The sequence below is a fragment of the Acomys minous genome, assembly GCF_964271855.1.
Source record: "Acomys minous genome assembly, chromosome: 12".
Classification (NCBI taxonomy): Eukaryota; Metazoa; Chordata; class Mammalia; order Rodentia; family Muridae; genus Acomys; species Acomys minous.
Window position 1 is genome coordinate 89,144,943 of NC_140493.1, and position 16,655 is coordinate 89,161,597.

Below are 16,655 nucleotides of genomic sequence, written 5' to 3' on the forward strand. Positions count from 1 at the left end.
CCGAGCATGACTGCGCTCTGGCCGGCACAGTCCACGGGCTCAGGCTGGATTACAGGTGGGTACTAACTAGCCTCATCCACTTCTGGGTCTTGAAAAATGTCCGGGAGAGGTGTCCCTCAGCTCATGACTCTTTTTTCCCAAGCAGGGTGAGAGAAAGGGGAGACCACCTGGTCTCACCCACACAGTCTCTGTCCTGAGATCCTTAAAGGTGTCTTTAAATATTTGTCCCAATGATACCTACTAGGGGGTCCTGAGGGAAAAAGTGAACCTTCCCTGAGATTCGGCCTGGCTTGGGACAGCCACGTGGAGACCTCTGTGAACCAAAGCTACAAGCTAGAAGAGGCAGTTAAAGTAGGAAGAGGAGCTGGTTCTGGGTCACCTGAGAGACTTGGAAGCACAGAGAGGAGCCCAGGGGTTAGAATGAGAAAGAAGCCAGGTGGGGGAGAGGAGGTTCCGCAGCGTCGGGGTCTGGCGGAAAGCTCACCCAGAGAGAAGGGGACGCACACAGAGGCCAGCCACGCAGGACTGGGCGGAGGGGCCGCGTCGTGGGGGGCGGGCGCGGGGCGGGGCGGCGCTGTCAGTGCTTGCAGCGAGCGGAATGCAGCGGCCGGAGGCCTGGCCACGTCCGCACCCGGGGGAGGGGGCCTCGGCCGCCCAGGCAGGGGGTGCAGCGCCGCCCACCCGAGCCACCGAACTGCGGGTACGGAGCACCGAGTGAGGGGGTCCCGGGGCGGCAGGACTAGGGGATGGGGGGAGGGGGGACAGCCGATTTGTCTCGGGTTCCTGCGCTGGGAACTTTGTGCCACCACTGCCCAGCCGGGGAGAGAGAGAGAGAGAGCCCGGGCCCAGAGAAGGGAGAAAAAGTTCGCCGTGGAGCACACGGGGCGAGGAGGCCTGGACGGAGTGGAGTGTCGCTTGGCTGAAGTTCTGGGGGAACTTGCAGTAGTGATAGGAACGGACTGGGATGGCGGGGATGGGGGTGAAATTCTGGCGGGCGAGGTGGTCTGGTTGGGCTCCCTTGCTCCTGGGTGATGGCCGCGCTTCTGGAGCTGGGGGGTCAGCTGGACACCAGGAGGCTCGGCGGCGCCTCTGTTCCCCGGGCCCAGGTTCTGTGATACACTCCGACTCTGGCTCTGGAGCAGTCAGTGCATGACAGAACTTGGGCCCGGTAGGACTTTCTGCACCCAGCGGACTCAGCGCCCACTCCTCGGACCTGCAATGGAACATCTGCCTGGGAGTGGAGTGGGCACCGGAAATGGTCCATGTGGCACTGGGTTGGGCTGGAACCAGCTGTGGATTAGGGGATTGCTGGCTCCAGAGAGCCCAAGACACGCTATCCACTTTGAGTCAGGGGTTCCTTTTCCCCCTGTGTCAGTTTCAGGAACCTTCTCTCTACACCGTCAAGGCTGTCTTCATCCTAGATAATGATGGGGGAAGGCTGCTGGCCAAGGTAAGCCCTCACCACAGGAACCCTGAAGACAGTGCCACACGTCCAAGAAAAGCGGTCCCCACCCAGCCCGTTTCACTCCTACAGTAGAGACTCTGTGTTCTGGATGGCAGAACAGCTCAGCCTAAGTTCTCTAAGAGGAAATCACTTTGTCCACGCTCTATTTTATCAGTCTAAGGGCGGGGTGGGGGATCCCCTCTGTTTATACTCAAGGTCCCAGAAGCGTCTTTTCTTTGCCCTTCCTCTGGCCAGCGTCACCCTGGGTGTGGGACGCGCCACCAAAGGGATGAATGAATGGGACCTAGGAGTCGCGAGTCCCTGAACTGTAGACAAGCGACCGACTGGCGTGCTTTTGTAGTTCTGCTTTGTAAACACAAAGGACTTAGCAGAGTGATTCAGAGAAGGGTGGGATTTGGAAGACCCGCTTGTCCACTTCAGAGATGCCGAAGACAAAGTGCAGAGAAGCTAGTGTCGGGGATCACAGGGTTAGGCTCTCAGCTGGACACTGGCTCAGGGTTTAGATCTGAGGCTCCAGGTGGTTTTCTTCCAGCTCTCTGACCTCCATCCTACATGGCCCGGGTGAGAAGAGCTAAAACTAAATTTGAAGCTAAGTCTCAAGGTAGGGCAGACAGCTACCAGTGGGTAAGGGTGCTTGCCACTAAGCCTGACAGACAGAGCTCACGTAGTGGAAAGAGGGGACAGATGCCTTCAGGTTGCCCTTTGAGGTTGCCCCCCCAATAACACATATACACTAAATAATGTTTTTTTATAAGAAAGAAAAAAAAGACGGTAGAAAGGAAAAAACAAAAACAACAAAACAAAACAAACCCAAGGGGTTACAGAGATGGTTCAGCAGTTAAGAGCACTGACTGCTCTTTCAGAAGACCCGGGTTCAATTCCCAGCACCCACGTGGCAGCTCACGACTGTCTGTAACTCCAGGATCTAACACCCTTGCAAAGACATACAGCAAAACACCAATAAAAATAAATAAATTAATAAAAAGAAAAATAAAAAAGCACCCTAAACTGCCACACTGAAGGCCAGGCAGTGGCACAGTATTGTAATCCTAGCACTCAGGAGACAAAGGTAATTGAATCTCTGTGAACTTAAGTCCAGCCTGGTCTACATAGGGAGCTCCATGACAGCCAGCGATACGTAATGAGACCTGTTTAAAAAACAAACAAACAAACACGGGGTTGGAAAGATGGCTCAGCGATTAAGAGCACTGACTGCTCTTCCAGAGATCCTGAGTTCAATTCCCAGCAACCACGCAACAGTTCATAACTATCTGCTACTCCAAGATCTGACACCCCTCACACAGACATACATGCAAGCAAAACACCATTGAACATTAAGTAAATTTAAAACACAAAAACAAACAAACAAACAAAAAAACCAAAGCCAGGCACAATGGTGCACTCAGGCAGGCGGATCTCTGTGTATTCTAGGCCAGCCTGGTCTACAAAGTGAGTCCAGGACAGCCAAGGCTACACAGACAAACCCTGTCTCAAAAAACCATCTAATCAAACACAAAAATCCAATACATAAACAAACAAACAAATAATATTCCTGCCACTGATATAATTAACTGTAGCGGAAATATAATATAGTCATTTTATTTTATTTTATTTTATTTTATTTTATTTATTTTGGACCAGCTTGGCCTCAAACTTGCTCTGCTTTTCCAGCTTCAACGTCTTGGGTGCTGAGATCACAGGCAAGCATGGAACACCATGCCCTAACTTTTTTGTTTGTCTGTTTGTCTTTTGTCTTTTTTTAGACAGGATTTCTCTGTGTAGTCCTGGCTGTCCTGAAACTCGCTCTGTGGACCAGGCTAGAACTCAGTCAGTCACCTGCCTCTGCCTCCTGAGTGCTGGGTTAAAGATTACCAACCACCACAACAGCCTGCTTTTTGTTTGCTTGCTTGTTTTGTTTTTATTTGGGGGGGTTGTTTGTTTTTGGAGACAAGGTTTCTCTGTGTAACAGTCCTGGCCATTCTGGACTCATTTTGTAGACCAGGCTGGCCTCGAACTGACAGAGATCCTCCTGCCTCTGCTTCCTGAGTGTTGGGATTAAAGGGTGCACCACCATGCCCGGCTGCTTGATTTGTTTTTTGAAACAGGAACTCATTCTATAGCCAAGGCTGGCTCGGAACTTACTGTGTAGCCCAGGCTAGCCTGGAAGTCACAGTTATCTGGCCTCCTAAGAGCTTAGGTTACATGTGTGAACCATACCTTGTTTTTGTTTTGTTTTTGTTTTTGTTTTTGTTTGTTTGTTTGTTTGTTTTTTGGTTTTTCGAGACAGAGTCTCTCTGTGTAGCCTTGGCTGTCCTGGACTCACTTTGTAGACCAGGCTAGCCTCGAACTCACAGCGATCCGCCTGTCTCTGTCTCCTGAGTGCTGGGATTAAAGGCGTGCACCACCACGCCTGGCTTGTTTGTTTGTTTTTTTTAAGACAGGGTCTCATGTACTCAAGGCTGGCCAAGAACTCCTCATCTTCCGGCTTCTTCCTCCCAAGTGCTGGGATTCCAGCACTTGACACCACCCCGCTACAACATCTAAATTAGTTATTAAATCTGTTAAAGCCTTTCCATTTGTTGGAACTGAAACCTAGTGCTAATAGCATTCAAATGAGTTTGTTCACCACGGCAGGAGACCGCAGAGAGACTGCTCACTTGCCTGCAGCACTGACTACCCAATGCAAAATTCACATGCAGAAAACTGAGCTGACCACACCTCGCTTCAGCAGATAGGCAGAGGTGGATGGCATTGCCAAAGCTTCTGAGGCCTCCTCCTGGAAGCTCCCATCCTTGTCATATATTAAGAAATTGATCCCAGCACTCGGGAGGCAGAGGCAGGCGGATCCCTGTGAGTTCGAGGCCAGCCTGGTCTGCAGAGTGAGTCCAGGACGGCCAAGGCTACACAGAGAAACCTTGTCTCGAAAAACCTAAATAAATAAATAAATAAGAAAAAGAAAGAAATTGAAGATGAAGCAGTGGTGATGCACGCCTTTAATCCCACCATTTGGGAGGCAGAGGGTCCTTCCAAGGCCAGCCTGGTCTACAGATCAAGCTCCGGGACAGCCAGGGCTACACAGAGAAATCGTGTCTCTAAAGAACAAAAGCAAAAAAAAAAAAAAAAAGGAAAGGAAAGAAGAAGAAAGGAAAGAAAGAAATTGAGGATAGCCTGGTCTACATAGACTGTTGCTGGCACAGTGAGACCCTGTCCCAAAAAAATAAAATAAAACAATTGAGATGGGAACTGGAGAAGGGAGGTTAGTGACAAGCAAAGCACATAGGTGCCTAGCATGCGTAGGTCCTGGGTTCCTCCTTCCTTAGCACCTCAAGGAAGGACAGAGGGAAGGACGGATGGACGGAAGGAAGGAACTGATTGAGAAGGAGAAAGCAAGCTGGAATACAGCTCAGTGGTAGGCCACTCCCCCCCACCGCCCAGACTGGGTTCCTCCATGTCACAGCTCTGGCTGCCCTGGACTCACTTTGTAGACCAGGCTGGCCTCAAACTCACAGAGATCCGCCTGCCTCTGCCTCCCGAGTGCTGGGATTAAAGGCGTGCGCCACCACCGCCTGGCTTAGACCACTTTTTAAAAAAGCATATGAGAAGTCCTGGTTTGCAGCCCCAGCACTGCAGCAAGGAAGGGAAGAAACACAGGAGGAAGGGAGGGAGGAAGGGAGAGAGGGAGGGAGGGAGGAAAGGAGAAGGGGGGGAGGGAGGTAACCAGGTGGAAACCCCAGAGCACAATCCCAGTGCTTCTCTACTTTGATTTTCTTGCCTTGGGATTTGTTTCTGGGCACCAGGGAGCAGACAGAGGGAAGGTGACAGACAGGGAGGTCCAGCTCAGCCAGCCCCTGACGTTCCCTGCTAGCCCTGTCCCAAGGCAGGAGCTGGCTCTACAACGCAATGGCTACCGCCTCTCTTCTCTTCCTCACGCAGTATTATGATGACACATTTCCCTCCATGAAGGAGCAGATGGTTTTCGAGAAGAATGTCTTCAACAAGACCAGCCGCACCGAAAGTGAGGCCCGCCGCCGCCGCCGCCGCTGCCGCCGCCGCCGCCGCCCATCCTCTGCGGCGGCATCTCTCACATGACTGACCACCAGTGTCCGTCATCTTCCCCATCTGGACACATCTGTCCTTGTCGGCCCTCCACACGGCACAGGCCATTCCCTTCCGCTCTGAGGCTCTTTGTCTTCTCCTCCCCAGCTGCTTTCTACTCTTTTCCTTCATTCATCCTGGAACCTTTACTCCTCATCATTCTCATCCCCCCCCCATGTCCCCCCCCCCACTCCTCCTTTCTGCTGAAAAGGCCAACTGTGCTGCGTGCCCCCTACACACACTTGGATCTGGTCCCAGGGCAGGCACTGCATGGGATGGAGAGTGGGTGGGAGGTCAGCCTTAGGCTGGGTTTGTTGACTCCTCAACAGGAGGCCTTCTCAAGACGTCGCACGTGGAATGGGACCAAGGACACAGAACAGCCTCCTGGTAGTCGGGGGGACCTGCCCAGAGTTCCTTGGGAAAAGCAATAAGAAACAAAGGGAGAGGTGTAGGACGAGGAGGCCAGGCTAGCCCCAGGCTGGGGTTGGGGTGTGCTGATTTGAGAGCTTTCCTCCTTCTAGGTGAGATCGCGTTTTTGGGGGGCATGACTATCGTCTACAAGAGCAGCACCGACCTCTTCCTGTATGTGGTGGGCTCATCCTCTGAGAATGAGGTGAGTTCAGGAGATTGGGTGACAAGGAGGGGTCTGCCCTGGAGTGGAAATGGGTGCTGGAGGCTCACGGTTGGTATCCTTCTAGGATCTTGGGGTGGAAGGGCGGCCAAAACGGGTCTCTCTGCAATCGTACACAGGCATGAAGTTCCTTAGGTCCCTTGAGACTCGGAGATGAATTCATCCTCCCTGCCTTCCGTAGGGGAGCTGTTGGGTCTAAGCACATTGAGAGAAGGGAGACACCCTGTATGGCCTTGAGGGGGAGCACTCCAGTGTCCCTCAGCCCAAACCTAGGGAAGTCAAAGCCCTCCCCGACAAGGGAGTGCTCCCCATCTGGCCCGCACAGGGAGCTCAGAGGCTCGAAGCAGGCCTCGGAGCCTCTGAGCGCCAGCTCTTTTCTCCCCCCCCCTCCCCCCCCACGCCCTCCTCCTCAGCTGATGCTCATGTCGGTTCTTGCCTGCCTATTTGACTCTCTGAGCCACATCTTAAGGTAAGTGAGACCCTCTTACCCTCTGTACTCCAGAGCTCCGGCCCCAGGCCTGTCCCTTTGTCCCAGAGGCAAGGCTCTTCTTCTGACCTCCTGGCCTCCTGGGATCCCTGCAAGGCTTAGAACCAGAGTGGCTTCCTCCGAAGCCTCTGACCTCCATGGTGCCCCAGGCAGAGCCACGCACACCCTGTATGACCAGATACCAAATCTCAAGACACTGAGTTGCCTGAGATCACAAGTATTTATATCAACACATGTTCCAAACTCTGGGAGAGCAGAGAGTATTGGGGGGGGCAGGAGAGTAAGGTCTTACATAGCCCACACTGGCCTCCCACTCAGCCCTCCTTCCTCAGTCTCCCGAGTGCTGGAATTACAGGTGTATACTTCCATGGCCCACTATAAATAGCATTTTGTTGTTGTTGTTGTTTTTCGAGACAGGGTTTCTCTGTGTAGCCTTGGCCGTCCTGGACTCACTCTGTAGACCAGGCTGGCCTCAAACTCACAGAGATCCGCCTGCCTCTGCTTCCAGAGTACTGGGATTAAAGGCGAGCTACCATGCCCGGCTATAAACACCATTTATTTAAAAAAATTTTTACTCTGGGCGTGGTGGCACACGCCTTTAACCCAGCACTCGGGAGGCAGAAGAGGCAGAGGAGGCAGAGGAGGCAGAGGCAGAGGAAGGCAGATCACTGTTGAGTTCGAGGCCAGCCTGGTCTACAAAACTTATTATATATATATATGTGTGTGTGTGTGTGTGTGTGTGTGTGTGTGTGCTGCCTGCGTGCCAGAAGAGGGCGCCAGATCTCACTATAGATGGTTTGAGCCACCATGTGGTTGCTGGGAATTGAACTCAGGACCTTTGGAAGAGCAGCCAGTGCTCTTAACCTCTGAGCCTTCTCTCCAGTCCCTATACGCCATTTTTGGCTTTAAACTCAGAGTTGGTTTCCCCTGCCGCGCGCCCTTCCCCCCCCCCTCCGCCCGCCTTGACCACCCCTGTTCCCCCGCCCCTGCCCCCCCCATCCCCAGTCAGTTGCCAATACCTACGTACTCCAGGAACATGGTATAGACAAAGCAACCTAGGATGACCCTAACCTTCTCTGGGCTCAGGAGTGCCTGGCGCCAGTTGTGTTCCCTCTGCCTTCTATTCTCCTGCCTTGTTGGGAAAGAGTGTTGGAGAGAGAGGAGCTGCCTCACGCTAGAGGGGGGGAAATGTTCAGGTGCTTGTGTCTGCCCTCAGGAAGAACGTGGAGAAACGCTGGTTGCTGGAGAACATGGACGGTGTCTTCTTGGTCCTGGATGAAATCGTAGATGGCGGGTGAGGAGAGAATTGAGAGCGCGGGTGGGGTGGTGAAGGCAGGTACTCAGAATGACCTTTGTGGGCTCAGCGGCAGGGGCGGGGCAGGGGGTGAGTGGGCGTGGCTCGGCATACTAGCCATCTCTCTGGCCAACTCATCTTCCCTTCACCTATTTATTCCTCCTAGGCCCCCAACCTTATTCCTACCCACTCGTAAGGTTGGGGGGTGGAGGTGAAATCATTTCCAGCCAAAGTCAAGCCAGATGGGAGAGTAGCCTGAGAGCCATCCACAGCGGGCAGTCCAATAGATCGAGTTTGGGGAAGCCCAGGTTGATTTCCTGGGCTGAGGAGGCGTATAGACAGACACCTGTCCTTTTCTGAAAGGACCTCAGCCAGAGTAGCCCCCTCCAGCACCACCGGGTACACAACACTGACTGTCCTTGAGTCTACTTTCCCTGTCACTAACATGGGGAAGAAAGGAAACCATCACACAGGATGGTGAGGGTCACACACAGTGATGTGTAGAAAGCCTATAGTTCTCCTTGGCAATTTGGGGGATTTTTTTTTCTTTTTCCTCTGTAAATATTACCTCTCATTAGCACGCTAGCAGACTCCAAGATGAGATCGGGAGCCTTTATGAGGAAAGTTGGTCTGTAGAATCCCTTGAAAGAGGGAGCAAACCATCTATAATGGCATCTGATGCCCTCTTCTGGCCTTCAGGAGATTATGTGGGCAGAGCAATGTATATATAATAATAAATAAATAAATCTTTTAAAAAAAAAAGAAAGAAAGAAAGAAAGAGGGAGCAATAGTCAGGGAAGAAAAAAAGTTTGGACTCTGCTGACAGAAACTTCTTGAGTGTCTTCCATTTTCTCTACTCTTTGCCTCAGTGTTGGAGGCACTGGGGTTATAGCATCTTTGAGACATCTGCCCATTTTGTGGAGAAGGTAATAGAGGCTCAAAGACTCAGCTTGGGATCAGGGACCTCCGGGAGGTGGGGTACTGGGGATGCCTCACTCCTCTTTCTGTTTTTTTTTATTAACGGTCTGCTATTGCTTGGTGTTGTACTGATGTACTGATTCCAAATGTGAGGAAGGCCTAGTCCCTCCTCAGGCAGCGCCTGCTCATCTTCACTGGGCTGCCCTGATTTTTGTTTTGTTTTGTTTTGTTTTTCGTTTTCTACATTATTATTTATTTTTATCTTTGATTACTGTGTGTGCCACAGCCACAGCATGAGTACAGAGGTCAGAGAACAACTGCTCAAGTCAGTTTTCTCCTTCTACCATGTGGGTTCTGGGGATCGATCTTGGGTTGTTAGGTTGTTGGCAAGCACCTTTAACAACTGTACCATCTCACAAGCCCTGCCCTCCTCCGTTGAGATGATCGTGAGGTGGACCGTGGTATAGAGCGTAGAAGGAACAGAGCGTAGAAGGAACAGAGCTGAGAGTCCTCCATGGGGAGGGGCAGATGTGACCCCGGCATCATTTATGAGAAGGTTCCCCTCAGGAGAGACACTACAGGATATACTGCAGAGCAGAAAGTGGCTCGGTAGAGGGAGAATCACATCACCGCCTCACCCCCAAATGTTCTGTTATCTTGCAGTGTGATTCTGGAGAGTGACCCCCAGCAAGTGATCCAGAAAGTGAATTTTAGGGTGAGCCTTCCTGTACCCCACCCCCATCTTTTCCAGACTGCCTTTCCTAACCTTGTTCTTCCTGGACACCAGGCTCAGTCAGGGCTCAGCTGCTGGGAGGCCAGCCACTCGGGCATCTAAGCAGAAAGCCGCCGGTTCATTCCCCCATCAAAAGACAAAACAAAACAAGCTGGCCATGGTGGCGGCGCACGCCTTTATTCCCAGCACTGGGGAGGCAGAGGCAGGTGGATCTCTGTGAGTTCGAGGCCAGCCTGGTCTACAAAGTGAGTCCAGGACAGCCAAGGCTACACAGAGAAACCCTGTCTCATAAAACCAAACCAAACCAAATCAAAAACAGTTCCTCCCCATCCCCCAATGAGAAGGTCGGGTGGAGAAGCAATTGTATCCTCAAAATGACTCCAAGAGACATCCCTGGAGACTGGGCTGCGCCAGGCCTGCGTTCAGACTCTGGTTTGCCTTTTCTTTTTTTAAAGATTTATTTATTGTATATGAGTACTTTATCTACAGAAGAGGGCATCAGATCACATTATAGATGGTTGTGAGGCACCGTGTGGTTGCTGGGAATTGAACTCAGGACCTCTGGAAGAGCAGGTGGTGCCTTTAACCACTGAGCCATCTCTCCAGCCCTGGCTTGCCTTTTCTATGACTGCGTCTGGATGACACCTTCCCCCGACTTTAGTTCCCTTTACCAGTCTCCCTTCCTGCAAACAGAAGGGTCCCCGCTTGGTTGAGGATGCCGCTCAGTGGCAGAGCACCTGGCTAGCATGGGAGACCTTGGGTTTAATCCTCAGCAATGGGGGATGGGGTACTGGGGCTCCCTGGCTTCCAAATGGCAGGCTGCAGGATCCAGGACAGTCCTGGATCCTGTCAACCACCGCGCCCTTCCACCCCTCACCCTGCAAGCCTTCGCTTCTCTGCCTCAGCAGCTCCTCCCTGCCCTGACTCCTCCACCCTGTGCTTCTCCTTTCCCACAGACTGATGACAGTGGCCTAACAGAACAGAGTGTGGCCCAGGTAAGCCCCATGCATGTATCTGCCTTGGCCAGAGACAGGCTAAGGGACATGGAGAGCCCAGTGCCCCAGGGGAGATAGTCATAGTTAAGAAACCAGTGCTGTGGGACAGAAGGGGATGACCTGGTGACTCTTGGAGCAAGGCACTGGAGGCCGCTGAGCTCTTGGGAACTGGATGCAGGCAAATTACCACCTGCTCACCTCATCTCCTACCCTAAACTAGCCTGGGTTAGCCGGGTGTGGTGGCGCATGCCTTTAATCCCAGCCCTTGGGAGGCAGAGACAGGTGGATCTCTGTGAGTTCGAGGCCAGCCTGGTCTACAAAGAGAGAGTTCCAAGACAGCCAGGGCTATTACACAGAGAAACTCTGTCTTGAAAAACAACAAAACAAAGCAACCAACCCTCATTTCCCGCCCCCCCCCAAAAAAAAACTAGCCTGGGTTACTTGTTACCAGAAACAACGTGGGGGCTCAGATTCCTTATACTCCCTCCAACCTGGACAGCATACCACGTAGGAGTTTGCCTCCTGGATTACCCTCAGTACTGGTCCATGCCGGTCTGTCAAGGGCCTCATCACCTAACTTTCTAGACTCATCACTTCTGCCTTTAGTAGCTTGGCTGTTGAGAAGAAGCCAACCACATACCTGTGCATCCCCTATTAGGATGCATGCAGAATATGGAGGAGGTGCAGGATGTGTGTCTGCATCCATCCATCCTGGTTTCTGTCCGCAAATTGGGTCCCCAGCCTCCTAGACTTCCTGCTAGTCAAGCCTACTGGTTTGACCTCACCTCTGTCCCTCTGCAGCCCTCTTTGCTCAGACTTACTCTGTTTTCAGGGAGCACCAGGTCCTAGCATCAGGTAGTCCTAATGTGGTAGGCCTGCAGAGATGGGCCTGCACCATCGGTGGGGAGCACTGCATGTGACAACCACTTTCCTGCAGTACCCTCATGGCCCCATCTGCCTCTGGTCTCCCATGCTTCCTCACGTTCCGCTGGAAAAGAACGTAGCTTCAGGGTGGTTTTCAGAGTGGAAGGAGGTTGGAAGCACCGGGCGCAGTGGGCCATACCTATACCCTCAGCACTCGGAAGGTTGATGCTGCGAGGTCTCAAGTTCAAGGCCAGCTTGAGCTACACAGTGAGTTCCAGTCTAGCCAGGGCTGTAACAGGAGGCTTTATCTAAAATAAAATAAGCCAAGCTGGGCATGGTGGTACACACCTATAACCTCAGCACTTGGGAGGTGGAGGCAGGGGGATCAGGAGTTCAAAGTCATATCAAGTTTGAAGCCAGAATGATCTACATGAGACGTGGTGGCACATGCAGGTAATCTCAGCACTCGGGAGGCAGAGGCAGGCAGAGCTCTGTGAGTTCAAGGCCAGCCTGGTCTACAAAGCAAGTCTAGGACAGCCCAGGGTAAACAGAGAAACCCTGTCTCAAAAAACCAAAAGATAAAGAAAGAAAAGAAAAGAGAGGCTGGAGAGATGGCTCAGCACTTATGAGTACTGACTGCTCTTCCAAAGGACCCGGGTTCAATTCCCAGCACCCACATGGCAGCTCACAACTGTTTATAACTCCAAGATCTGACACCCTCACACAAACATACATGCAGGCAAAACACCAGTGCACATAAGATAAAAATAAATAATTTATTTAAAAAGAAAAGAAAAAAGACTCCCTCTCAAAAGACACAAGTTGGGGGGCTGGAGTTCATTTCCCAGCAACCACATGGTGGCTCACGATCATCTATAATGTGATCTGATACCCTCTTCTGGCCTGCAGGTGTACATGCAGTTAGAACACTGTATACATAATAATAAATAAATCTTAGCCCAGCGTGGTGGTATGGTGGTGCAGGCCTTTAATCCCAGTAATCAGGAACAAAGGCAGGTGGATCTCTGTGAGTTTGAGGCCTAGGACAGCCAAGGCTATTACATAGAGAAACCCTGTTCTTGGGGGAAAAAAAAAAAAGCCAGGCAGTGGTGGCACACACCTTTAATCCCAGCACTTGGAAGGCTAGGAGCCACACCCAGGGTGTTGTGCGTGGTGAGCAAACACTCTACCATACCCAGTCCCAACTATGCCCTAGACTCGGTGGTGCACGCTTGTAATTCTAGTGCTTTGTGTTTGGAGGCTGGAGGGTCAAAGGACAAGACTGTTTCAAAAGCAAATTCAAAAAAGCCGGGCGGTGGTGGCGCACGCCTTTAATCCCAGCACCCGGGAGGCAGAAGCAGGCAGATCGCTGTGAGTTCGAGGCCAGCCTGGTCTACAAAGCGAGTCTAGGACGGCCAAGGCTACACAGAGAGACCCTGTCTCGAAAAACCAAAAACAAAACAAAATAAAACAAAACAAAAACCAAAAAAAACAAATTCAAGCTGGCAGTGGTGGCGCACACCTTTAATCCCAGCACTTGGGAGGCAGAGGCAGGTGGATCTCTGTGAGTTCGAGGCCAGCCTGGTCTACAGAGCTAGTTCCAGGACAGCCAAGGCTACACAGAGAAATCCTGTCTCGGGGAAAAAAAATTAAAAAGGCTCAGTGGATGAAGGCCATGCTGCCGAGCCTGAGCATGTAAGTCCAAATCCTCTCTGCTTCTGTCTCCCGAGTGCTGGGAGTAAAGGCATGTGCTGCCATGCCAGCTCAGAAGTTGTCCTGTGCACTGTGGCATACACACACACACACACACACACACACACACACACACACAAAATACATGTAAAATTTTGTTTAAAGAACTAGATGAACCAGTTCATGGGTGGCTGGTTCTATGGTTCTTTCTATGGAAAGAGACTCGAATTTTGAGTCATACATACCCAGGAGGCAATTTCTATTTTGGTAAATGAACAGAGAATTAAGACTGAAAGGGTCTTGTTCGCTAGCCCAGACTGGCCCTTGAACATCCTCCAGCCTCATATTCCCAGGAGCTGAAATGACAGGCACCTCACCTGAGTATTAGTGAGACTCTTAAATAAAAACAAAACTTTTAGTAGTGAGGATAAAATGAAATATGGGGGTTCCCTAGGGAGATGGGAGAACTTGACTGTCCCTAGGAAGGAGGGAGATTGTATGGGAAAGGGACACCCATAGTGTGGAGTGGATGTTTTGTGGGGGGCTGGGGGGGCGATGCTTCATGCTCAGAGGTGCAGTCTGAGCATTGGCTGTCTCCAGAGGACCCTGATGTGTTGGCATCAGGCATGCGCGGTGGTACGGATATGGGCACACACTGGATTGAGATGGTTTTTCTTCAGGAGCACACACACCAAACAGCTTTGCCAAAATCAGCAAATGGGATGGGATGCTGAGCACACGACCCCGATCAAGGCTGGAATCCCGAGTTTATTAAGGTGTCAAGTGTCTGAGTACCAGCATGGTTGAGCCTGGGCCCAGTATCTGCCTGGCAATGACTCCCTGAGGAGGAACTATTGTCGCCTGCCATGGCCTGGGAGAGGCAGGGGCCACAGTTGGGACAGGCTTGGGCTGCAACTTGCTGGGTTTGGCTACAGGGCGCTGGGTCTGCCTTTTCCTCCAAAGCCTGGGCTCGTTCAAACTAAATAGAGGCAAGCTGCTGCCACCTAGTGGCCAGAGCTAGAGAGGCGCCCGCGTCGACCTCCATTAAAGGCGTCACTAACTGGCATTCTCTTCAAACTTTTCTCCCATTAACCTACCCTCCCCGCCAGGTTCTTCAGTCAGCCAAAGAACAAATTAAGTGGTCGTTACTGAAATGAAGACCTTGGCATCAAGGCTCCCTGCCCCCAGAGAACCTTTTTCCGGTCCCGGCAAAAGTCCTAAGACTGCAAGAGGCAGAGGAGACCCCTTTGATTCTCAGGCCTCTCGTAGAACTGATCTCTGAGGTCTCCTGCGAGGGGTTCTGGGAAGCAAAGGCTTGACCCCAGCTCTGTCACCTCTGTTCAGCACCCTGGTCTGCCCCTGGGGCCTTGGGAACCAACAAAGCGCTGTCCTTTCTCCGTTCCTCTGGTATTCTCAGCCCTAGGCCTTAATAAACTTTCATTTCTTGCCAAAGATCTGCTTTCTTGGCTTTGGAAGTTGTGTGTGGAAGTGTGTGTGTGTGTGTGTGTGTGTGTGTGTGTGTGTGTGTGTGTGTGTGTAAGGGAAGTATTTAACACAGGGAGGGGAACCCTGGGGTTCCATGTGTGGTTGGGCGGCTAAATATGACGGTGTGGCTTGGTAAGGGTTAACAGTGACAGGAAGAAAAAAAAAAGTAAGAGTGACAGGAAATATTCTTCCAGGAAAGGGGGAGCAAAGGTTGTACCCCTGTTTTGTGTGTGTCGAACACAAGGGAGGCTCTGCTGGGCATTCCTTGGGTCATTTTTTCCATTCCTAGCCTCCAGAGAGGAAGGGAGTCAGGTTTACTTTGAGAAACTGCAGAACGGTTTGGCTGTTTTTCCTGGCGCGCCTGAGACCGCGGAATTCCTATCTTGGCATATATCCTGGGCTCTTAGAGCCCTGTAAACTTGCTGGCTCTATCTGCGAGCGAGAACACTGCGAGTGTCTCCAGAGCTCCCGCGCACCTCCGAGGCTATGAAGGATTGGGGGGGGGGGCGGTCCAGAGAGGCGACAAACAGAAGGATGGAGATGACAAACCTCAAGGTTGGAGGTTTGTGAGCATAAACTTCGTGAGCATCCCGACCCCTCTTCCCTGTCGTAGTCCCAGTCTCTGCACTTTCCCTGGTCTTTCCCTGACTCGTACGCTTTTCCGCGTCTCCACGCCGCGCACTCTTCCAAAGTAGCGTGGGGATTCTTCTTGGATTCCCCCCTCGAGGTTTTCCCCTGATGGCTCCCACGCCCCGCCCAGGTTCCCACCCCTCGCTGGAGCAACGCGCAGCGGGGAGCTCCGCCCCCGCACAGCATCCGTGGTCCTACAGCGCCACCTGGAGGGAGAGACGGGCTCGCCTCCGGGTCTAAGGCCTCGATTAACTCCGCCCCTGAGGTGGGACCGACCCTCCTCCGCGTGTTTCTCACTGATCTCTGACACTAGCGCTGGTGCGTTGCCCTAGCAACCAGTACGCGAGACTCCCCGTGACTGCTCTCTCAAAGCAGAGCTTTTTGCCCGCTGCTATAATAAAGTTAGCGGTGAGCCTTGGATCTTAATAAAAGCCTGTCCTTGTGGTTGTCACCTCCAGGCTGGGACGTGCGGGAGATCAGCTGAGGGTGATTGCGACACTCTCTTAAAAACAAAACAATTAAAAAGAAAAAAAAAAAGCAGACCAGCTGTTAGTACTGGATTTGACAGCATCTGTAATTAAAGAACTCGGCAAAGACACAGGGATGCAAATCTCTTCGTTGTAAATGCTGACTTTCCATTCTTGGTCCGGAAGCAACCGCAAGGCCCAGAGGAGTAAACTGCTTCCTGGCAACATGGCCTGGTCCTGAAATTTCATTTGTGCAGGAGCGGGAATCGGAAGGATCAGGCTGAAGCTAGGAGCTTCGCACAAGCTGGCGCGCTCAGTTTTTTCAACTACACAGTGCTGTCCACATTTTATTAAGGGAGTATGTGGCAGCTTCCGCGGAGTTACGCTCTGTAGGAGACAGTAACTTCCTCCTTGTCCTAAAAATATCTGGATTTTTTTTCCCCCTCAAACTTAACCTGCCCAGGATGTGGAACACACAAAGATGATAGCATCTCAGCCCTTGAGAGGTTGAGGGTGGAGAGCCAGAAGTTCGAGATCATTTTCTACTATTTGGTGTGTTTGAGACCAGCCTGGGCTACAGATGGGGGGCTGGGGGACAAGAATATGTCCCTTGGCCTGCTATGACCAAAGGCTACCCTGATCCTGTAGGGAGGGTTTGGCAAAGCAGCCGGAAAGGATAGTGCGTAGAGGGTTGTGCTAAATTCCCGTAGTGGCGAGCACCCCTAAGCTGCAGGTCCAGCCTTCTGGCTAGTCCGCCTCCAGCCCCTTCTTGCTTTCTGCAGCCAGGTGGAGCCGCCTAGGCAGCAGGCCTGGCTGCCCGCTCCCCGCCCTCCCCCCCCCCCCCCCCACCTGCTGCACCAGCTTCCTTGCCTTGCTCCTCAGTGCCCTAGTGGAAGACC

At 52.1% G+C, this 16,655-nt stretch overlaps 1 protein-coding gene across 2 annotated transcripts; it reads left to right on the forward strand.

Moving 5' to 3' along the window:
* The first annotated feature begins 543 nt into the window (after positions 1-543).
* On the forward strand, positions 544-14,626 carry COPZ2 (COPI coat complex subunit zeta 2). 2 transcript variants are annotated; one of them, XM_084749213.1, is made up of 9 exons: positions 544-700; positions 1,376-1,450; positions 5,399-5,480; positions 6,082-6,173; positions 6,605-6,660; positions 7,895-7,972; positions 9,554-9,605; positions 10,580-10,618; positions 14,284-14,626. In XM_084749213.1, the coding sequence occupies exons 1-9, from the start codon at positions 599-601 to the stop codon at positions 14,329-14,331; spliced, it is 624 nt and encodes a 207-aa protein (XP_084605339.1). In that variant the 5' UTR covers positions 544-598; the 3' UTR covers positions 14,332-14,626. The 2 variants fall into 2 exon arrangements, with proteins under 2 accessions (XP_084605339.1, XP_084605340.1); XM_084749214.1 differs by having other exon boundaries at positions 5,429-5,480.
* Positions 14,627-16,655: the final 2,029 nt, after the last annotated feature.

Excerpts from the sequence above, each read along its gene's own strand:
- COPZ2 (XM_084749213.1), top strand. The coding sequence starts at position 599 with ATGCAGCGGCCGGAGGCCTGGCCACGTCCGCACCCGGGGGAGGGGGCC. Across the intron at positions 9,606-10,579 it reads TCCAGAAAGTGAATTTTAGG|ACTGATGACAGTGGCCTAAC; the intron begins GTGAGCCTTCCT and ends CCTTTCCCACAG. Across the intron at positions 10,619-14,283 it reads CAGAACAGAGTGTGGCCCAG|GTTCTTCAGTCAGCCAAAGA; the intron begins GTAAGCCCCATG and ends CCTCCCCGCCAG.